Genomic DNA, 24726 nt, shown 5'->3' with positions numbered 1-24726 from the left:
GAATGTATTAGTGCCGGATCCGTCCTTCCGGTCTGCGCATGCGCAGACTGGTAAAAATGTGAAAAAAGATACAAGACGGATCCGTCTGTCCGCATGACAAGCGGAGAGACGGATCCGTTCTTGCAATGCATTTGTGAGACGGATCCGCATCCGGATGCGTCTCACAAATGCTTTCAGTCACATGCAGATCGGCGGGCAGTTCCGACGATGGAACTGCCCGCCGGATCACACTGCCGCAAGTGTGAAAGTAGCCTTAGCACAGGGGGCAAAGGAGAGCATCGGAGCATGAACTGCTCCCATGCTCAAGTCAGGGGGGCTGCCGGGGGGGGTCCGGTCTGAACCCGAACAACCCCTTTAATGATTCTTACTATATCAAATGTGGACTTTGACTGCTATTTACATTACGCTGCCCTTTAGCTATTCTTGTTACGAGGGCACAGTTATGGTAGAACCATTGGGGCTGTCACTATAGCACAGCCACTCTCTGTCTAAAAGGAGCATGTAATAAATCTGCGGCACTGTGCTATCTCCAAGTTACTGAAGTGCACCTATTTTATTTCAGGTATTTGCAAACGTATACAGTAGTTACACAGCAACATATCCACCACTAACGCGATAAGCAGTCACCATTTCCTTGCCTTTTACTCAGTACATATATTAAATACACCACGGCGCACCAAACATGGCTCCTGTACTACAGACACACGAAAGCCGCTTTCCCTCTAGCATTCGATAGCGCACTTACGTTGCTGTGTATCCCCCTTGATTGGTTGCCTGCAAAAGACCGGACGTGACGTCCCTTACACCCGGAAGTGCTCTGGGTGCATTGCTTTGAATGAAATCCGGCTGATTCACTGCTGCTGCCGAAGTGAGAAAACGCTGAAAAGGCTTCGTTCTTCTACCGAAAAGTTTATTGACAGGTAAAGCGGCCGCTAGAAGCCATACTGCCTCAGCATTTCAACCAGCCTCCTGTCACCGCGGGGTGTATGAGAGCGCGAGTTGTCACTAGGCCTCAGGTTCGTCCTGGGACTTTAGTTTGTTCACGCCGAATGCTGTGGTCGTTGTGCTGGACTGCTGCTGTATTGAGTTCTCCTATAGGTTCCGCTCACGTGTTTGATATTGGAGAGGGGCAGAGCCGAGGTGTAAGCGGGGTCGGGGAAATGCCGAGTCATGTGCGCCCAGTGTGCCAGGCTCCAGACACTGACTGGTCCCCTGCCCTTTCCATTACTTTATTTTTCCATTCACTGACAGCTAGACGAGTTATTGAAAATGGCGAGGAATGAAAGCACAAAGTGAAACATTGCAAAAACAAGTGCAGAAGTGGAGTCGTTGCTAGTAGCAACCAGTCAAGGGGCTCCTGAAAGATGACAGCAGTGACCTGATTGGTTGCCGTGGGCAACAGCTTTTCTTTCTACACTAATTATGCAGCTTTCTATGAACAAGGTTCATTCAGGTATTCAAAGGCATTTATTACTGATGACCTGTCCTCATTATGGGTAATGAGTATCTGATCAGTGGGGGTCTGACTCCCGCCCCACGCCCACTGATCAGCTTTTTGACGAGACCGTGTCGATCCATGAACAACGCGGCCCTTTCCTGGGCCAGTGATGTCATGTTCATCGATCACATGACCTATGTGCAGCTCAGGACCTGGGTAGGGATGAGCAAACTTCAGGTTATCAAAAGAATCCTGTTCTAAATTCCGTTACCACGGACCTTAAGTTACGCTCCATGGTAGCAGAATCCATAACAGAATTCTTAGGTAAAACCCGAACCTTGTACGCCGAGCTTGAAAACACAAGTTCGTTCATCCCTAGACCGGGGCTGCAGTACCAAACACAACCTGTATACAGTAGGCGGCGCTGTGCTTGCTAAGCTGCCAGGAGGTGGCGGTTCTCGCTGGAGTGCCGAAGCCTCTTCAAACTGCTGATTGGCAGTGGGTGCTAGGCATTGGATCTCCACTGGTCACAGGTGGCTTTAGAGGCATTCCGGCATAATAGAAGTTTATGGCCAGCATAACGGAAACCAGACAGATCTGTTATGCTGTCCTTAGACTTCTATTGTGACGGAATGCCTCTCAAGACATTCCGTTACGCTTTCCGTCACGGTATTGGATTCCATAACGCACTTTAGCATATACTAGTCATTATAATATAAAAAAGTGGACAACTTCTCCAAAGGGATTGGCCCATCTCATGTCTGATAGGTGCAGGTCCCACCTCTGGGACTCGCACCTATCTCTAGAACGGAACCCGCAAAGTGAAGAAGAGCCGACTGCCGCCCATTTCTATTGGAATATTGGAAAATAGCCAAGCAGCGCGCTCGGCTAGTTTTGAAAAGAGACATAGAAATGAATTTAGCTCCGGTCTAGAGAGACAGACATTGGGGACATTTCCTGCTCCGTTACGACTTTCTTTTAAGGGTTTCTGTTGGTTTTGACCCTGCAAAACTGCTGACAGCGCTAGGTAGGGTTGTTGGAAAGCAAGGTTAATTTGCCTGTATCAGAGCTTTTTATTAGTTGCATCACTGTGAATGGGATCATATTCTGCGAGGTAGTTGATGCTCAGATAAGTAGCTGTAAGGTGGTCCCTCAGGCTGATGTGCTGTCAGCATTGAGCTACTACTTGACTACCCCACCCTCTTCTCTGAGTGATGTCTGTAGTGTCTCCAGGTATAGATATATTGTGGAGTTTAAATCGTTAGAGGGATTTTCTGGGATACAATACTGATCACCCATCTGCAGGATAGGTCAACAATATGAGGTTGTGGGGGTGAGACTCCCAGCACCCCTGCTGATCAGCCGTTAGAAGAGGCTGCAGTGCTTCATTGACTGCTGCAGCTTCCTCAGAGCATACCAAGCACAGTGCTGTGAATTGTATAGAGCCTTGCTTTCATTTGAACTGGACTGAGCTGCACATACAGTGCCTTGAAAAGGTATTCATACCCCTTGAACTTTGCCACATTTTTTCATGTTACACCCACAGACTTAAGCCTCATGCACACGGCCGTTGTTTTGGTCCGCATCCGAGCCGCCGTTGAATGGGGCAGCAAAAGATGCGGACAGCACTCTGTGTGCTGTCCGCATCCGTTGCTCCGTTCCGTGGCCCCGCTAAAAAAATATAACACACTCTATTCTTGTCCGTGCTTTGCGGACAAGAATAGACATTTATATTAAAGGCTGTCCGCGCCGTTCTGCAAATTGCGGAACGCGCACGGACGCCATCCGTGTTTTGAAGTGTGGCGTGCATTTGTATACAGCCCCCTGTACTCAGGTGCCCCTAAATAAAATCCAGTGTGACCAATTGCCTTCAGAAGTCACCTAAGTAGTAAGCAGTCCCCCTGTGTATAATTTACTCTCGGTATAACTACAGCTGTTCTGAGAAGGGTTCAGAGGTTTTCAGCATCATGAAAACAAAGGAACAGACCAGACAGGTCAGGGATAAAGTTTTGGAGAAGTGTAAACAGGGTTAGGGATCATGCACACAAACATATTTTCTTTCCGCTTCGGTTCAGTTTTTTTTTTTTTTGTGGACCATATGCGGATCCATTCACTAAAACAGCCGAAGGTACTCCATGTGCATTCCGTTTCCGTTCCGCAAGTCAACGGGTCCGCAAAAAATACGGAACTCATCAGTATTTTGTGGATCCATACTGTAGAAATGCTATGCCCAGCACATATTGCTCATGTGTTTGGTGATGCAAAATATATATATATAATTTTTTTTTTAAATCTCAAGCTCTGATCAATTTGCGGAGCACTGCAAATCTACCAAGACCCGGCCGTCCACCTAAACTGTCAGCCCAGACAAGGAGAGCACTGATTAGAGAAGCAGCCAAGAGGCCCATGGTCACTCTGGAGGAGCTGCAGAGATCCACAGCTCAGTTGGGAGAATCTGTCCACAGGAAAACTATTAGTCGTGTACTCCACAAATCTCGCCTTTATGGAAGTGTCAAGATAAAAGCCATTTTTAATAGCAAGCCATAAGAAGTCCAGTTTGCCACAAGCCAAGCGCTATGTGTGGCGGAAAACTAGCGCTGCACAACATCCTCACTATTGGTGGCAGCATCATGCTGTGGGGATACTTTTCTTCAGCAGGGACAGGGAAGCTGGTCAGAGTTGATGGGAAGATGAATGGCGCTAAATACAGGGCAATCCTGGAGGAAAACCTGACAGAGGCTGCAAAAGACTTCAGATTGGAGCGGAGGTTCAGCTTCCAGCAGAACAACAACCCTAAACATCCAGCCAGAACTACAATGGAATGGTTTAGATCAAAGCATATTCATGTGTTAAAATGGCCCAGTCAAAGTCCAGACCTAAATCCCATTGAGAATCTAAGGACTTGAAAATTGCTGCCCTCAGACGCCCTCCATCCAATCTGACTGAGCGCGATCTAGTATGCAAAAAAGAATGGGCAAAAATCTCAGCCTCTAGATGTGCAAAGCTGGTAGAGACATACCCCAAAAGACTTGCAGCTGTAATTGCAGTGAAAGGTGGTCCTACAAAGTATTGACTCAGAGTACAGGGGGCTGAATACAAACGCACACCACACTTCCCAGATTTTTATTTATAAAATTTTTTGAAAACCATGTATCATTTTCCTTTTACTTTACAGATACTTACTATTTTGTCTATCGAATAAAATCCCAATAAAATACATTTAAGCTTGTGGGTGTAAGGTGCAAAAATTTTGAAAAGTTGAAGGGGTATGAATACTTTCCATTTCATCCACCATGACGGCCACAAGTGAGAGATGACCCTTGACCTCTGTAGGGGCAGGAATATACAGAGAGAGTTTAAATTGCCCCCACCCCTCCTCACCCTCAGTGTTATTCCTGCCCTACGGGGTAAGCATACAGAGAGGCCTCCCTGTGGGGAGGTGATGATTCCTATGCTTTTTTTTTTTATACCTTTCATCATCCCCCGCTGCCTTCCCGAGGTTGGGACTAAGTTTGGGCAGTGGAGGCAACATGGGCGCTCGCTCTGGCTCATGCTGGGCCTGCGCTCCTTTCGATCGCGGTTTGAGGTAGGAAGCAGACCGCTGATGTCAGATCCACGTGGGACACGCGTGCGTGCTGCGAAAGCCAGAGCTGCATTGATCTCCAGACTGAAAGGCGGGGGAGGCAGAACTACATTGCAACATGCCAGGCGCATCAAGGTGACGTTAGACGCCGGGAGGAATAAAAGTGGTACTCATGCGGCTCAGTGGCAGCAACTCCACCACTATGTTGGCGTCTGAGGCTCCAGCATCCCGTTTTTGACGCGCATTTTTATGCGCGTTTTTGTAATAGTAAACGCGCGTTTGTGTGATTCACTACAGTGTCCTATGGCCACAAACGCCCCAAAAGTCGCTCATGTACTTTTTGGAGCGTCGGGCGTTTTACAGCGCGATCGTACGCGCTGTAAAACGCCCAAGTGTGAACCCAGCCTAAGAAGCAAAGGAAACAAAAGCTAAATCTAGATCTCTAAAGTGCGCTACTTGGGCCAAGAAGCTACCAGATAACTACAAAAAGAAGTTATGTAAAGTCTGTATATCTGACGTCTTAAAAGAAAAGCAACCATCTATCTTTTCTGAAATGAGATCATTTATCCAAGAAATCAGATCTTCCATGGCCTCTCTGAGAGCCCCTAGCCCTCCTATCCCACCAAGTAAAAAAACCTAGACTATCCGTTCAATCTACCTCTGAGCCAGAGGACATTGATGAGGATGCCTCCACCTCTAGACGGATTTTTAAGGAGGACCTTATTTCAGAAGGAGAGATCATAGAAGATAAGAAATATTTCTTCTCCTCAGATCAAATGGAAGAATTACTCAAAGCCATAAGATCTACCATGGGAGTTGAGGATATCTCTAAGCCACGTACTAAAAAATCTAAAGTATTCCCCATTAATGAAAATATTAAGGATATGATCCTGGATGAATGGATCGAACAGGCAAAAAGGCTAGGTGTATCAAAGGAATTTAGAAATGGGTTAAGGTTTAATCCAGCCGAATGTAAGATATTTGATGAAATCCACGAAATCGACATTCAGGTGGCGAAAGTAGTTATGACGGCTTTACCTTTTAAAAATTCTTCTTTGCAGTTAAGTGATCCGAAGGAACGCAAAGCAGACTCCTTCTAAGGAAAGCTTTGGAAGCAGCGATGTTTGGCGTCAAGACTAATATTGCAGCCACATCTGTGGCCAGAACTATGTATTTCTGGTTATCAGAATTGGAGGAGCATCTAAAATATAAGACTCCCAGGGAAGATATTATAAACGCTCTATCCACAAAAAAAAAATCTGCAACAGGCTTCCTGGCTGACGCATCGGCTGAGTCCGTACGTTTTTCCACCAAGGATGCAGCTTTAGGCTCCATTTTGCGGAACTGAATTGCGGACCCACTCATTCCTATGGGGCAGCACGATGTGCTGCCCGGACACGGAATTGCGGATCTTCCGTTCCGCAAAAAAATAGAACATGTCCTATTCTTGTCGGCAATTGCGGACAAGAACATGCATACTCTATTAGTGACGGCAATGTGCGGTCCGCAAAATGCGGAACGCACATTGCCGCTTTCTGTGTTTTGCAGATCCGCAAAACACGTTGCGGACATTTGAATGGAGTGACTGGAAAAAGCTGCTGACAAAAAGAAGGGGTTTCCGAAGGAGATGGATAATAAAGAGAACCTTTCGACCGTTTTCTTCCCAGTCTAGACCCTATAGAGGGAAGGGTAAGACAGGTCGGTGGAGCTACAGTAAAGGAGGCAAAGGTAGGGGGTTTATCCTCAATCCCCAGAACAAACAAGGAAACAAACAATGACGCCAGAGTAGGAGAAAGCTTGAAGAATTTTCTAGAGCGATGGACTCTCGTCACGTCAAATCCCTGGGCCTTAATCTTAGCACAGGGGTTACAAGAAATAATTTTCTTCAACCCCTCCAAAGAAATTCACAATTAAGACCCACAACAAGGAGGTTCAGGACCAAATCAGATCAGAGGTCATAATAAGGGTACCATATCTGGAGGAAAAAAGGTTTGTACACTAACATAGAAGAGGATTCTTTACGGTAAGAGCAGTGAGACTATGGAAGCTCTCTGCCTGAGGAGGTGGTGATGGTGAGTACAATAACGGAATTCAAGAGGGGCCTGGATGTATTTCTGGAGAGTAATAATATTACAGGCTATAGCTACTAGAGAGGGCTCGCTGATTCATGGAGTTATTCTGATTGAAGTCGGGAAGGAATTTTTTATTCCCCTAAAGTGGGGAAAATTGGCTTCTACCTCATGTTTGTTTTTTTTTTGCCTTCCTCTGGATCAACTTGCAGGATAACAGGCCGAACTGGATGGACAAATGTCCTTTTTTCGTCCTTATGTACTATGTTACTATATGCCGAAGAAGGGCAGGAGTTTTGCTCAAGACTCTAAAAAAAAAAAACCGATGATTCTTACCACACAATAATAAATCTAAAACCCTTAAACAAATTAAGCGTGTACAGGAGGTTCAAAATGGAGTCAGTGGCCTCTACCATTCCGCTGATTCCAGAGGGCGCCTTCTTGGCGTCGATAGATTTAAAAGACGCCTACTCATACCAATCCATCAGGTTTCTTAGAAATACTTAGTTTGCGGTAAGGGATCCTAGAGGTTCCCTCCACCACCTTCAGTGATTGCCGCTTTCATTCGGCATATCATCAGCCCCAAGAACCTTCACCACGTTGGTGGTGGAAATGGCGTTTCTATGCAGAAAGGGAGCAAATATCGTACCCTATTTAGACAACTTTCTAATAATTAAAAGCTTAAAAAAGGAGACTTTCAAGGTGGTAAAGTCTCTGGGCTGGTTCATATATCTAAAAAATCTACATTCACCACGTCCACAAGAATAATATTTCTGGGCATAGTGTTAGATTCTGTATCCCAGAGGACTTATCTACCCCATGACAAGATAAGATCCCTCAAACAGAAAATAACAAGGTTTCAGAACACTCACAGATGCTCCATTCGAAAGGCGATGGGTCTGCTAGGTATCCTAACCTCTTGCATAAATTCAGTTCCATGGAGTCAGGCCCACACCAGAACCATGCAATCATGGATCTTCAAAAACTGGAACAGGAAACATTCGTCCCTGGACAGGATAAACCAACATTCCATCGGCAGTCAAAATAGACCTGGATTGGTGGGGAGAGGAAGAGAAACTTCTTCAGGGCACAGACTGGCTCAGGACCCCAGAGGTTCAGATAATGACCGATGCCAGGGCTTCAGGTTGGGAAGAAAAGGTAGGAAGCTTTTACTTCCAGGTAGACTGGTCAGTCATCATAAAAAAAACTTATCTGATTTTCAAATTACAGAGAACTGTATGCAGCCCTTATGGCCCTTACAAAAGCTCACTACCTATCAAAGAACAGACATCTGAAAGTCCTTTCGGACAATATCACAACGGTGGCATATGTAAAACATCAGGGCGGCACAAGATCCAATCCTTTTGGCAGAAGTAGAACGAATAATATTCTTGGGCAGTAGGAAATGTTCTCTCCTTAATTTCGGTTCACATGAAAGAGTCAGAAAATCTAGAAGCAAACTTCTTAAAGAGGACCTTTCACCTGGATATCCTTAATCTAATTATTATCCTACCTTTTTTAGTGCGGCCCCCACTGATGTCTTGGCACTTTTTTTTTTTTTCTCTAAAGAAGCCCTCGTTCATCCGCTGTGGTCCTCGTATCTTTTGATGCCTCATATGCTAAAGAGGCAACTCGGTTATACTAGGCGTGGACTTGTATTTCTCCTGGGTGCGGTTATCTTCTCCCTGGCTGCGAGCGCATCCAATCAGAGTGCCCCGCTCTTAGTCAGAGAGGAGGAGCTCAAGTTCTTGCGAGAATTGCAGCTCCTTCTCCCGCGAGGGAGAAGATAACCGCGCCCAGGAGAAATACAAGTCCATGCCTAGTATAACCGAGTCGCCTCATTAGCATATGAGGCACCAAAAGATACGGGGACCAAGGCGGACGAACGGGGGATTCTTTAGAGAGAAAAAAAAGTGCCAAGACATCAGTGGGGGCCGCACTATAAGGTAGGATAATAATTAGATTATGGATATCCAGGTGAAAGGTTCTCTTTGAGTCGGCAAACTTTACATCCAGGAGAATGGACTCTAAATCAAAACCCACAGATCTACAATCTAGCTGTCTGGATCCTGAGAGCCAGTCACTCAGAAGACAGGGTCTCTCAGAGTTAGGCCGAATGCACACGTCCGTGAGCGGTCCGTGGAACCACGGGCTGGATTCCTGCTGAGAGCAGGAGCGCACGGCGTCATACAGTAATACACTGGTATAGATCATACCAGTGTATTACTGTACTGTGGCGGCAGCAACCAATGACGCCGTGCGCTCCTGCTCTCAGCAGGAATCCAGCCCGTGGTTCCACGGACCGCTCACTGCTGTGAAAAAAGGCGGTGTGCATGCGGCCTAATCCTCACTCTCAAATCAAGTAGAAAAAAGGTTACATCGGCCATTTATCTTAAAATCTAGAAGATGTTTTGCAGTTGGTTAGGAAAAGAACATCCGGACAGTTCTGCAGGCGACCTCCCACCCAATGTAAATATTTGTTAGTTCTAACTTGTGGCCCTCATGGTGGATGGGATGGGAAATTCAGTTTCCTTGAATCCACCATGACTGCCCATATATAATTTCCCCCCCCCCCCCCCCCAAAAAAAAAAAACAACAACTATATAAATAGTATTATGTAGATAAGTTATACTGAATTCTTATATCTAGTTGGGTATGAACTAATACTGAAATGGGGGCACCCATAGATTGCTCACCTACCTTGGTAATTTGGAAGAACACGGAGGGGTGGGGGCAATTTAAACTCTCTCTGTATAATCCTGCCCCTACAGAGGTCAAGGGTCATCTCTCACTTGTGGCCGTCATGGTGGATTAAAGGAAACGGAATTACCGGTAAGTCTAATTACGTTTTTTCAAGACACTGCAGGCCATTTGACCAATAAACGAGATGTCACTGGCCGAGGAAGAGGCCGCAGCGCTCACTGGGGCAACAGGCCCCCTTCAACCATCTGATTGGTGGGGATGCCAAAAGAGTGGATGCTGACGCACAAGTTACACGTCACACGAGCTTGCATCCGGTCCCCTTGGAAACCAGGTCACGTGGGACGCCGCGTACAGGCAGCAGCACACCACGTGGGACGCTGCGGGTGTGCGGCCTCCTGTAACAACGCCACAACAGCGGTGAAGGGTAAGACCGGGCTCGGTTTGGAGCACATACTTTACCTTATAACAGCATTTTCAAGTTCTGGACTGTCAGCTCCTAAGTGTGGGCATTAGATTAAGAGTGCACTGGAACAAACAGGCCAATTATTAGTTCGGCCGTCAGTGTATGTGAACATATATATCTGCCCTATCTACTTGCGGGACACTATCACCTTAAGCTTGAAGTTGCTGGACTTTAGCTATCAATCATTTGGATAGCATTGCCGATTGTGGATAACAGTATACATTGCTTTACAGAGCCATTCTACGAATTGAGTGTGCATTATAATTGATTGGGACATATTCAATGATGTACCATATTTTATGTATGTTTTAGGGGATTCTTAATTTAAATTTTATTAAATTGTACTATTACCATCCCTCAGAGTGTTGTCCTTTGAAGTGTGCCCCCCCACACCTGTTTTTTTCTAGACAATTCTTTACATTTGGTCCTAAGGGTGGGACCAGGGGGTGTGCACCTTATCCGTATAGGAAGAGGGTGAGCCGCCGCTGCTTTTTGATTCTCACTTTTTTATTCTGAGGATAGCATGCAGGACAAAAGAAGTATAACCCCCAAAAATTATGGATTTGCTTATTTTATTTTTGTGGAGCCGCAAAACACGAACATCGGCGATGTGCATTCTGCATTTTGCGGACCGCACATCACCGGCATTCTTATAGAAAATGCCTTTTCTTGTCTGCATTTGCGGACAAGAATAGGACATGTTCTATTTTTTTTTCGGGATCGGAATTGCGGACCCGGAAGTGCGGATCCGCAATTCCGGATCCGGGCAGCACGTCGTGCTTCCCCATAGAAATGAATGGGTCCGCAGTTCCGTTCCGCAAAATGCAGAACGCAATTGCGGACGTGTGAATGGACCCTAACATGGAACACGTTTCAGGGATTAACCCTTTATTCAGACAAAAATGGACATGAAGACAAGGATAGGTCATCAGTATCAGAAAAGTGGACTCCCCCTTGAATGAACACAATTCTGGGGCCCACTCTTGCAGAACATTCAGCAAACGCCATCTTCTCTTTATATTTGCAGGCCACAATACCAAGTGGAGTATTGCTATTGCTGACAGCAGCATTTTATCCCTGGGATTGAATTTATTTTGTAGTACATTGATCTATTTTACAATTTTTTTTTATTTTATCATTCTAGCTATGTGTTGTGAAAATATTGCCCTCTATCTGTTTTGTTCTTGTTGTTTGGAAGTAAAACATTTATGAAAGCGCCTCAATTGCGTGCCTTGCTAGAATTAAAATTAAAAAAGGGCATAAAATGAAACTCCATGTGTCCCTGAAAAAGATGCAAAATAATTTAAATAACTAAATTAGATAAATGTATGGCTTTCAAAGCCACATGTACAAAAACAAAAAAAAAAAGATGAAAATATGTCTGCTTAGAAAGGGGATGTGAATGGCCAAGTCATTAAACAATTGAATGCAAATAGGTGGACAAAGATGTCAGACCTGGTGGTCCCTAGGACTACCCAGTATTTTAATCGTATGATAGGGGCGGAGGTGACAGACGGATGTCTCACCTGTTGGTCATAGCCAGTCTTAATAAATTCCCCTCGACCGCACTGATAACAAATATTTTAATAATCACTATATTTTAATTTGTGCCATTTAAAAATAATTTTTATGAATAAGCTGTGGCTCACCCTGTCAGACTCGCACAAGTTGTCTGTAGTGATGAAATATCTCATTTATAATAATGAATGAAATTTAGCAGAGCGGCATCATCCTCATCAATGCATCGTTGTGACATAAGAAAATCGGGGCTGAGGCGCTCGGAGTAGCTGTGTCTGTTGTCATTCTTCCCTTAATGTCAGACTGCACTTCATTCTTCCAGTGTAGTGGTAGACATAGATGTTGGACGACTTCCATGCGAATAGTTTTTTTTTTTTTTCTTCAATTCAGGAGCATATGTGTTCTTCAAGGAGAAGCAGAATTACAAAACATGTCATTGTTCCTGCGGTTCTGTCTCAGGCTTTCACTTGTAATCTTGTATTTCTGCATAGATATAGATCGTGTGTATATGTGTGTGTGTGTGTGTGTGTATATATATATATATATATATATATATATATATTATATTTTGGGTATTCTAATGGATTATAAATATTTCTGTAATAAAAAATATGTATTTCTCTAAATGTTTCTCTAAAATGTGAGTTCTGTGAGTGCAAAAGAATCTTCAGAGACTTGTATGTAATTAGAGATCTTCTAAGCAGAAGTTAAAATCGTTCCTGTGTAGACCGGGACATGCTGCTGACCATAATGACTCTGTATCTGAATGAATGATTGCGTTCCTGATTATTCAGTCATGTATATTACCGATGATCGCTCGATGTGCGGAAAATGAATCTGTATACAATGTTAAAAAAAAAAATATCATGGCTGTCGAGCTATACTTTAACGGGATTCTCCAACACAGGAAGGCATGGTCAGGGGACCAGGGATAGTGCCAAAGTTAAAAAAAAAAAAAAGCCTTTCAGTAGCGGTCCAGTTCCCGTCCCCACCATGTCCAGGACCAGATTGTGGTTTGCTGTTTACATGAACATCACCTCTGCCGGCCAGTGAATGGCCTCAGCAGTGACCTGTGCAGAACCGCTATTGATTGGCCGGCAGTGGTGACAGGTATGTCAGACTTCTAGTCCAACGAACCGGAAGTGACTGAAATGGGAGATCCCTACTGGACACGGTGTACGCATGAAAGATGAGTTTTTTTTTTCAACTTTGGCGCCATCTCCCACCCCTTGAACATAGGTTTCGAATCTCTGAGAGCTCCCTTTAAAGCAGAGACTGCTCTGCTGTGAACTGGCATGGCATAGGTGAAGTGAGAGAAAAAACACATCCTTGTTTGAAAAAACCCAACAACCCTACCCATAATTATTAGTACAGAATAACCTACAAACAATGGTAGCCTCACAGTAGTTAGGTGTATCCCGGGGACCATTTCTGTCTTGGTGGCCTTGGTTCACCACCAGTGGTCAGTCAGATTGCTTGAGGAAGTTGCGCAATATTTCATGCCACTTCACTATAACCCAGCGTAGGGCACTTTCACACTAGCGTTATTCTTTTCTGGTATTGAGTTCTGTCCTAGGGGCTCAAAACCAGGGGAAATAAACGCTTCAGTTTTATCCTAATGCAATGGAAAGCATTCCATTCAGTATACATCAGGATGTCTTCAGTTCGTGCTGCAGTATTTTCTCCGGGCTAAATTCCGTAACACTAGCTGGAGTGCTGGATCCGGCATTTAATTTCCATTGAAATGTATTAATGCCGGATCCGATACCAAGTGTTCTGGAAAACCGAATCCGGTTTCCTGGTCTGCGCATGCGCAGACCTTTTTAAAAAATGCAAAAAAAAAAGAAATACCGGATCCGTTTTTCCGGTTGACACCGGAAATGAGACGGATCAGGAATTTCAATGCATTTGTCAGACTGATCCGGATCCGCCAGGCAGTTCTGGCGACTGAACTGCCTGACGGTTCCTCACATCGCAAGTGTGAAAGTACCCGTATTCAGACATGTCATGCAACCCCATAAGACTTGCTTACAAGGCATTGCTCACCATAATGCAAACAGTTTGGCACTGGTGGAGTCACGGTTAGGTTTTGGGGACGACGCAGTCAGTGCGTTACAATAACAATAGACTGAGCTATTTGTGTACCAAAAACTGGAAAACCCTGCACAAGTGTGAATAGAGCCTAACCATGGGTGCATCTTCCATCAGCCCAGCCATATACACTAGATATCAGTCGGGTGAACACTTTCTCCCCATCCCCTCCATACACGTGGCGAGAGGGTTAACCTGCTGTCAGACACCTTATGGAGGCTTATCTCGCCAGGACAAAAGGCTTGGACATGTAGAAATCCAGCTGTCTGATCCTTTTCTTCCCTGCTAAGTTAGGAGACCCATACATGTTAATTGTTGGCTGGTTCCACCAAAATCAGTCGCCCTTTATCTAATGTGTATGGCAGCTTTACATTGTCCGCTCTCACACAGCACATTCACATGTAACGCAGTTTTAGAAAATCCTCCTAAAAGTTTTAATCACCCAGAAAAGCAAATGAAGGACCTTTTTTTTAGCGCTTCGGAGTTCATTTTTCTCCTGCTAGCCTTCACGTGCAGTTTTGATGGAAAGTGACAAGCGTAAAGTTAATTAGTGAAGGCTCTACTAATGAGAATGTTACTCTTAAATAAGATGGAAGCGCGTGGCTCGTTTCTATCCGAACGACACACTTAGTAATCAGAACTAAGCCATTCAGGCACTGCTTCTTCAAGAAGCTCGATCGGGAGAAAAATTACCTTTTTCAGTTAAAATATTGCATCAAAAACAACTTTTTTTTTTTTTTTTTTTTTTTCTGACTTATGAAAACTAAACCTAAAGCCGCAAATACTGTCTGTTAATTAGTGGAGGAGACAGCTTCTTGAATTAATATGTGGCGTTAATTAACAGGAAAGACTGATGTTGTGCTGTAATTACCACCAATATTTTTGGCATACTGAGTGATTGAAGGTGGATGTAGTTTGACTGATAAGGTGCGTGCCATTTCATTTATTTTATTTTTATTTTATAGGAATATGGATCGACTCCTAAGGCTCGGAGGAGGAATGCCTGGACTTGGGCAGGTCAGTAGCTGTTACTTCAAACCAGTCAACTACCTTTTTAAATACCATCAACCCCTGGTTGGTGAATTACAGGACAGGAAGGCTGCTTACTATAAGGCCGCATTCACACACTGCGTCTGGGCAGCTGAAAAGACCACATGTCTATTGGGTATTTTCACATGGACATCACAGAGAAAGCCCTGTAGATGCAGAATGTGTCTATGGGCCATTACATTGGTTTAGATATACTATATGTGTAATAAAACTTTAGTACTAGTTAAAAAAAAAAATGGTAAACCGACTGCAGATTTCCTTTAAAAAAAGACCAAATGATGCGGCATTCTGCACTATTTAGTCCAGTAAGGTGGCAGACCCCATGATGGTAACCTTAAAGACCCCGTTATAGTCCGGCTCCGACATGTGGCAGATCCAATACTGCTGCTGTTTTCATTTTTCTGTTCCTATAATTGAAAAAAAAATAATGAAATAATGGCATGAAGAAACCAGAAATACAACAAGAAAAATACCAGAAACACAAACGATCATTGGATGTAGTATATAATAGCACAGACTGATAAAATGGGGGACAGCTACCAGTATTCCATAGACACGGCTGTAAGGCATGCTTTACTGTTACTTAAATAAAAATGAAAAGATCCCCTAGATGGGATAATGTCAATGAAGTATGAAACATCTAGGGGGTCATTTACTATCAGATATATGGCAGAACACTGTCACAGATTGCGGCGCAAATGAGATGGTCCTGCCAACCTGTGCCCGTCCCCTTTTTAGACCTGGCGTTAACAGGGAAGGGTACGGCCTCGTCTTTTTATCATTTTCTACACTTGTTTTAGGTGTAGAAAATGGTCTAAATTTAAGCCAGCAAGGATACGGTCTTACATTTAGACCGGCGGTGGATGCGCCGAAGTTATGTAGAGGCCGACGCCTTTTCATCACTTCGGCGGATCCACCTCCAGCGCATGGGGTTATTAAATCGCTGGTCTTAATAAATACCCCCCATAATATTTTAGCATTTATAAAAAGTTTATTTAAGGGGTTTTCTGGTACTTAGGTATGGATGGCCTGTCTTCAGGGATCAGTTCTCAATATCAGATCAGTGGGGTCTGACGCCATGCACCCCCCACCATTCTGCTGTTTCGGGGCAGCGCCAGAAAACAATACAGTGGACAGAGCCGGAAGTAGAAGGTTCCATCCGCTATGTTGTGGCGATGCCCGGGTTCTGCAATTCGGCTCAGACAACGCACTGGAGACAACACCGTGGTAGAGCCCGCTGTCCAGTGTAAAGTATCTAGTGTGGGCAACTGCCTGAAGTAGCTGATCAGTGGCGCTCCACCTCCGATCTGATCTAGTCAGCAATATCTACGTCCCAGAAAACCATTTTAACTGCTACTGTACTATATATATATATATATTTATACATAAAAACTATTAGTTGGATATATTTCTTTAACAAGTTTTACTATTTTCCCGTAATATAACGAGTATGCAGATTTCTATGTACGTCAATTAAAAGCAAGTATTGTAGCCTTGTCATTAAAGGAAGCCTGTCAGAAGGCTTATGCTCTTGACCAAACCATGGACAGCATGAAATCCTGACAGGCTCCTATGTTTTTGTCCCCATGTACACGACCATATGTATTTCCCGAATCCGATGCGTTTTTGTTTTTTTTTTCTTTTGCAGATCGGATGCAGACCCGTTCATTTTAACAGGGCCACAAAAAAATGCAGACGGCACACATGCAGTGTCAACATCCGTATGTCCGTTCTGCGGCCCCGAAAAAAAACATGGACCATGTCCTATTCTTGTCTGTTTCGCGGACAAGGATAGGACATTTTTACAGAAGGGGAAAAAGAAAATGGCGGCATGCACACAGCTGGTATCCGAAGTTTGCGGACCACAGAACATACGCGGTTGTGTGCCTGAGGCCTTATACTGAAACACAGTATAAGGCCTCCTGCACACGAACGTGTGCTGCCTGTTGCCGTATTGCAGACCGCATTTGTGGATCCACAATACACGGGCGGCATTCCGTGGGCATTCCGCATCACGGATACGGACCCATTCACTTCAGTGGGTCCGGAGATGCGGAACGGAAGCATGGAACCCTACAGAAGCACTACGGCTTAAAGTGAATGGGTCCGCGATCTGCTGCGACTGCCCCACGGTCGGTGTTCGTGCATTGCAGCCCCAAATTTGTGTACCGCAGCACAGCCACAGGGCGCACACGTTTGTCTGCAGGAGGCCTACGGCTTCATACACATGGGCGTTGCTCGGTCCCCAATGCACAGGCAACATCTGTGCGGCTGCCGCATCGTATCCTGACCCATTCAGCTTGAATAAGTCCGTGATCCGTCCACATTGCCAAAAAATAGAACAAGTTGTACTTTATTTGCCGTGCGCAAGCACGGAGAGAAGCCCCACGGAAGCGCGCTGTAGTGCTGCTGTGTCTCCATTCCACACAGCATCTTCCTGATTGCGGACCCATTCAAGTCCGCATCCGTGATGTGGTGTGCACGCAGCCAGGCCCTGTATAGTTTTGCGACAGCTGGAGGGCCACACGTTGGGCCTCCCTGCTGTAGACCATAGGCTAGGGAACCTTCTGTATAATCCATAGGGTAGTAACTTAAAGTGTACCTAAACTTTCAAGTAAAACATTTTTTTTCTGTTAGAAATACCCTAAAATTTTCATAATGCTCATTTGTATTATATGCGGTGCAGTGAGCGCTGCTCTGAGGGAAGCACAGGTTATGTGGGGGCAGCATAAGGACAGGTCCACTCTCCTGCTTGCCAAAATGACACATAAGGGCCATTTGGTTGATAGAAACGATCTTGGAATACACAAAACTCATGCAGGAAATTTTTCATCCGAGGCTTTTTTGATGCCATTTTCCTGATTGTGTAACACCCCCAAGTGAAATACACCACAGCAGGAGAAAATGCTTTCCAGAATAATTACATTAAAGGGGTTATCTAATGTTTAAAACATGTTACAAAATGCCTGTGCCCCTCATATAGATTATTCTTACCCCGGCACCTGCGCCGCTCCTGATTGCTGCATCTCCCCGTCGCGTGGATGAAAACATCCAGCGACGGGAAGAGCAGGACGAGACCTTCCTAGCATTCACCGACTTCTATGGGAGAGTTTTCTGGCCCTGCTCTGTGACCTATGCAGAGGTCCTTGTACAAGGGAAGAAAAATTTACACAGAAAAATGTTAATTTAAAGGGGTTATCCCATCATAATGATCACTGTTAAATCTGTTAATGATTTGACAGTGATCATTTTTGTAAATATACTTTATTAACAAATCCCCACCGATTAGGATAAAAATCATACCCACTTACCTGATTGTTGTGACTCGGTCTCCCCTGGTTACGACCACTGTTCTTCTCCAAAAGCCGGAAGGTCGCGCTTGCCCAGAAGACTCCTTCTTTTCTCCCGGCCGGTCCGCTCGCTGTTCTGCACGCTGCCGCGCATGCGCGACGGTGACTTCTTCCCGGCCAGAATAGTACAGAGCTGCGAACGCGCACGCAGGCTCTGTAGGAATAAGTCACCATTGCGCATGCGCGGCGGCGTGCGCATTCAGTCCAGCGCGCGGCCGAGAGAAGACTTCAATCAAGATGAAGCCCGCCCCCAGCCAGAATCCAGGAAGTGAACGCGCGGTGGCAGCAGGTAAGTATAAAAACGCTAAGTGGGATAACCCCTTTAAACAATATGTAATTTATTTTAATTAGTGGTCCTCTAAAACTCTGCTCCAGGTTGGAAATTACGCTGCGCCCACTGCTCGGAGATGCAGGTAAAAACCTGTTTCTGCATCTCTAGTGGGTGACCACTGCCATCCCCACAAGAGTAAGACGCTTCAGTGTGGTCACCAGCTTTCTAGGCAACTGCCGAGTCTGTTTAGCCACCTGCCTAGCAAGACATGGGAGGGAAAATAATTATTGCCCGGTGACTTATTTCAGTGGAATACTCTGCCTTTTATGGGAGTTTTCCTTTAGTTAAGTTTTTGGGTGCCCACTTTTTAGATGAGGGTTTTTTTTTTTCTGCTTGGTTCATCAGTTTCGTCTGGCATGAAAAGATTGCTTCTAAGAACATCTGGTGGCACAGCCTAACCCGGGAGCTGGGCAGATGATGTGCCCGCCTGTGATATTTGTCTCCATTTTCCTCCAACCTTTTGTCTAAGGTCAAAAGGGGTTTCTCACCTTGTTTGTGCCATTGGGGTTCTCAATGCGCATTTTAATGATGTCATAATTAACTTCCTTAATTCCAGCTTCTGTCATCTGTCTTCTTGAAATGTGAGAAAATGTGTCTGAAAGGTCGACATATGGGCCTCATACAATTGATTCTGCCGAGAAACTAGCAAAATGTTAATTTATTGCTCCTTAAGAAGCATGTAGCGTCAATCGTATTCACAGCGCAAGAAATAACACTTTACCCTCGTCTGCAGTTGTCTTTACGTTGAAAAAGCACTTTTTCAATTTTTTTTTTTTTTTGACTAGACGCTGAATATTCTCGTACTCCACTGTCTGTAATGGTAGAAGAACGACCTGAGCAGATAGGAGCGCCGTGGAGTGATGGTCGGTGGCCAGAGAGGCAGGCGTGCCATTATAGAAAGCCATAGCAAACATATTCCAGTTTGGTTACATCCTATTGTTCCTGGTCTGTGAATAGAATGGCAGAATTTCAGTGAACACTGACACAATAGCAGTGGGTATAACCATGCAGATTTAGGCTACATGCACACGAACGTTGTTTGTTTCCGTTCCGTTTCTTTTTTTTCTTTTTTTTGCAGATAGGATGCGGACCCATTCATTTCAGTGGGTCCGCAAAAAAATGCGGACAGCACACCGCGTGCTGTCCGCATCCGTATGTCCGTTCAATAGCCCTGCAAAAAAATTTTTTTTATATGTCCTATTCTTCTCCGTTTTAGGCATTGTTACAATGAACCTGCAAAAAAAAAAAAAAAAAAACATACGGATGTCATCCGTTTTTTTTTTTTTTGGGCGGATCCGCAATTTGTGAACCTCTAAAACACATACGGTTGTGTGCATGTAGCCTTATATAGCATTTATGGTCTGAGGAAAAAATGGGGACATAGGTTTGAGTTGTGCATTTTTATTGGCCAAAATAAAAGCGTAAAAATTGTCTGTCTTAGTTGGGTGGGGAAAGTATGGAGAAAATATATTGGTACAAAAAATGCCATTCAAAACTTTACAGAGCACATTCACGCTCAGGCAGGGCAAAAAAAAAAAGTTTGAGTTTTTCGCGCGGGTGCAATGCGTGAAGTGAACGCATAGCACCCGCACTGAATCCGGACCCATTCATTTCAATGGGGCCGTGTACATGAGCGTTGTTTTTCACACATCAGTTCTGCTTGCTTGAAAAACGCAGCATGTTCTATATTCGTTTTTTTTGTTACGCAGCCCTGGCCACATAGAAGTGAATGGGGCTTAAGTGAAAAACGCATTGCATTCGCAAGCAAGGACAGATGCGATGCGTTTTTCACTGATGATTGCTAAGAGATCTCGCGCGTGAAAAATGCAACAAAAACGCTAAATGCAACTGAACGCAATCGCAGACAAAATTGACTGAACTTGCTTGCAAAATGGTGCAAGTCGCACTGAACGCATCCCGAGCCAATCCGTCACACTCGTGTAAAAGAGGCCTGAATGTCTATGGGACAAAAATGTCTGTATATGCTGCCTATAAAAAAAAAAAAAAAATTATGAAAATAAGCCATTGACCCAAAAATTACAATCGCAAAAACACCAAATAAGCCCCGTGTGTAACACCAGCCTTATAGGTACTGTATTGTAATGGTTCCGAACGGTTGTCACTAAGCATCTGTAAAGATATGACCACGTGGCCGTGCTGCGGTCAGGTACCACGTGGCCGCACTGTCTAGTAGGTTTGCATTGTTAATGGCCATGCAGTATTGCGGGGGCACCACACGGCCATTAACAATGCAGATTGACTAAACAGTGTGGTCTCGTTAGTTTAATTACAGCCCACTGTGACCTGTACGGCCATGCAGTACCTAACCCACCGTAGCAACCGCTCCATGTGTCGTACCCTAACCCTGCTTTCACACCTGAGCGTTTCTCAAACGCGCGTTTTTGTCGCGTGTTTTTATGCGTGTTTTTTGTAATAGTAAACGCGCGTTTGTGTGATTGACTGCAGTGTCCTATGGCCACAAACGCGCGTCAAAACGCCCCAAAGAAGCTCAAGTACTTGATTATGCGTCGGGTGTTTTACAGCGCGATCGTACGCGCTGTAAAACGCCCAGGTGAGAACCATTCCCATAGGGAAGCATTGGTTTTCATGTGTTGAGCGTTTTACAGCGCGTTTGAACGCGCTGTAAAACGCTCAGGTGTGAACTTAGGGTAACACCAAGTTCACTTGTTTTTGGCATATGCTGAAAAAGACCAAATCAAGCAGGTTGCAGGCTCACGTGTCGATGCTGTTGAAGAGGACCTCTAACCTCCTCTGACATGTCTGTTTTAGTAAGTACTTCCATTTCCCTTTAATTACAATTCTGGAGAATCTCTGCTTATGACTCTGTTGTGCCATTCCTGTATTATTCCTGCTAGAAGTTTACCAATTGCCCGCAGTCTGCAGTAAAGGTACTTCTGGGTGTTACCAGTAGCAGGTGTGTCTGACTGTCCAATCAGAGCTACTGGTGACAGACTCTACAGGGACACACCCCCAATCGGTAACACCCATCCGTACCTTGACTGCAAGCTGCTAGCAATTTCTATTGGAAATACCAAAGGAATGGGACAACATAGCGCCCTAAGAATAGATGCTCCAGAATTGTTATTACATGGGGAATACAAGTATTTACTAAAAGGGACATGTCAGGAGAGGCGACAGGTCCTCTTCACAGTAGCTGACCTGTAACCAAAAATCCTCTTGCCACTGTCGCAGTCATGTAAGGTCATGAGTAGGGCTGCAGGATTGGGGAATTCTATCGATTTTTTTTTTTTTTTTTTTTTTTTTTTTTTTTTTACGATTAATCGAGTACTCTAAGAAAAACCTTCTTAAAATAACTTATTTCTTTATAAAAAACAATATTTTTATTTCTCAGTGGTATAGCACAAGGCTGCTTTCACAGCTGCAATATACATTCTGTCAGAAGACGAATACCCAGTATGTATGCCGATACATGGCCATTATAGTCAATGAGAGCATATAGCTGGTTGAATCCGGCTATACCAAATACGGTTTACTCCTGCAGGCTGTTCTTCTGCCAGAATGTGTATCTAAGGTTATGTTGTGAACTCCAGCAGTTTGTTCCGCTGGAGGAATAGACTGCCAGCGTCCACTGGCTGCGTCAGTCATAGCTGAATGCCTATTGACTGTAATGGGGGTCCGGACAAAAAATGTTGCACAGTGACATAGCGTTTTGATAAGACCCCTCCCAAGTCAGTCAGCCTTGCCCTCAAATCAGACCCCCATGCCACCATCAGACCCTCCCTTGCTGCAATCAGAGCCAGACCCCCATGCCATCCATTGCTATGTCCTCCACTCCCCCAGTGCCCCCATGATGGCACTGCCTTAAGCCCCTACATGCCATCCTGATTGCCATGATGTCCCCCTTCCCCAGTGCCTCCAGGCCACCCACCATATCCCCCACATATCAGATCAGCCCCTCCATGCCAAATCACAGGTGCCACCTGCCATCACAGGATCCCCCCGCTAACTATATACCTACCTTTCCTGGCAGTGCGGCGTGCGCTGACACATGGAGTCCGCGTCTTCATCCCAGCATGCACTGGGAGAGACCTGACGTCTCGCACAGCGTCAGCCAGCGCACTGACTATGCGTGCACGCAAGGCCTCTTTCTTACTCTTTGATAACCCCTTTAACCTGCACTTGCCATGAAACTGCAGCTGTTTGGCTGTCGGTCCCACAGCGCAACCACTGCCTGTACAGCCATGCTCCTGTGTGTCCGTCACGTGACCAGGGCAAGGTTTTTACCCCTGGAAGTAACAATGAAGGTTCCTATCGAGTGACAGCAAACAGTGATCTTGAAAACCCTAAGGAAATGATACAGAAGAAATAAACGGAAAATTTTGTAAGGTCTCGGCTTTCTTTGCTGAGAACCTCACCCCTGCTGGTCACTGGTCGCACGGCTGCTGCTTTCTTTTTAAATCCGAGCTGAGCGCAGTAACGTTCAGTGTCATGCTCTTTGATTTGGCGAGGTAGGAGACTTGCATGGCAATAGCCACTAGATTTTCTGACGCGGTTGCCAATTATCTATCATGTTCTCCCATCTGTGAGTGTATTTTATCAGATGGGAGAGTTGGGATGCGTCCAGGGTAGGGCAACATGGATGGTGCTCAAACCGTAGCACTTGGGAAGTGAATTCTCAGGCACGGGGCTTGTCGTGAAATGGATGGAAAAGAGACAGCTTTCCACAGCTCTAGGGAGCAGTCATAATATATATGCCGACCTGTAAGACCTGCCAGTCGCACGGGACTAGGTCCTCATCCTCGTGGGGGACGTTTAAAGATCTGCCTCCACAAAAAGATTAATAAAACGGCGGTCCATGTAGATTACAGCTATGGACGTGGCCCTGCTGACTGATCATAAGCTAATAAAAAGTTGCACGTTTTAGCAAAGGGATAAGCCTCCTGCGAATTTTACAGCAGAGCATTCAGTGCGACAAAATCCGCCTTGTGTGTCCGAGGTATTTCCTGTCCTGAATGCTGCTCCTGTGACATCAGCTCGTGGTGTTCTTATTTATAATGCTGTGTGTTCCTGCCCGACCTCAACTGTACTGAATTGTGCTCGCATAATGCCGACTGTACGAATCATTACAGATGAGGTCGATCGGGAACACACAGCTTTATAAATCATTATAATGCCACGCGTCCGAGTCATAGGAGCAGCATTCAGGATAGTAAATACCTCTGACACATGGAGCGTATTTCTTGCACTTGTGCCAGAAATTGGTGCACAATGTGGCAGGGCTGTGGAGTCAGAGTCGAGGAGTCGGAGTCAATTTTGGGTACCTGGAGTCGGAAAAAAATGAACCGACTCCGACTCCTACTAAATTTAAATTGGAATAAAAAAATAAAAAAGCAAGTTTAAATGTCCGAATTCATAAACAGTTATAATTAATGACTTCTCTACTGTAAGAATAAAGGTCAATGCATGCAGTGCCTCACGTAACCGCAAAACAAACGCGTTCAGTGATGTGAAGAAGCATGCTTTTCATATGCTTCACTATATGGCACGCAATGCACAATTAGGAGTGGCAATACATATACTTTGTGTTGTGTTCTGATGTTACAGGGAGCACAATGCCCATGGTTTACCTCGCCTCTCACTGATAAGGGGTTAAGTAAATATGTGTTTTGCAGGACTAGAGACACTTGTATAAGTGAAGGGAATGGAGGGTCAATAGTTCAAGACTGAAGCTGTAAACCATGGATGTCAAACTCATGGCCCTCCAGATGTTGCAAAACTACAACTCCTATCATTCCCTGATAGCTGTAGTATGCCCAGGCATGATGGGAGTTGTAGTTTTGCAACAGCTGGAGGGCCACGAGTTTGACATCCCTGCTGTAAACCATTGGAAAAACTGCTGTCATTCAGCTAAGGCTATAAAACGTGTAAACTCAGAATGTTATCTTAAACTTTAAACATGACTATGGGATTCTTCTAGGGAAATCATGTTTTAAAATAAATGTCCCTTCTTGGATCCTCCCACTGCCCTGTCTTCAGCAGAAGATCAGCACACAAAGGAGAAGGCAGCAGCTTCTGCCCAACTACCTCTCTGTGCTAGAAGAGCTTAGAAGAACTTCTTTCTTTCCTTCAAGGAATGTATAAAATACAT

General features: G+C 44.9%; 1 protein-coding gene across 1 annotated transcript in view; it reads left to right on the top strand.

Annotated features, from left to right (window-relative positions):
- Nucleotides 1-779: 779 nt before the first annotated feature.
- PSMD14 (proteasome 26S subunit, non-ATPase 14) overlaps nt 780-24726 on the top strand; it is a 77589-nt gene continuing 53642 nt past the window's right edge. The window contains exons 1-2 of the mRNA XM_044303467.1: nt 780-920; nt 14831-14882. Of these exons, the coding sequence (XP_044159402.1) occupies nt 14835-14882 (48 nt within the window). The 5' untranslated portion in view covers nt 780-920; nt 14831-14834. The remainder of the gene's footprint in view (nt 921-14830; nt 14883-24726) is intronic.

The sequence above is a fragment of the Bufo gargarizans genome, chromosome 8 (genome assembly GCF_014858855.1).
Source record: "Bufo gargarizans isolate SCDJY-AF-19 chromosome 8, ASM1485885v1, whole genome shotgun sequence".
NCBI lineage: Eukaryota > Metazoa > Chordata > Amphibia > Anura > Bufonidae > Bufo > Bufo gargarizans.
The sequence above is the reverse complement of the archived record's forward strand: the minus strand, read 5'-3'. Positions and strand labels throughout refer to the sequence as shown.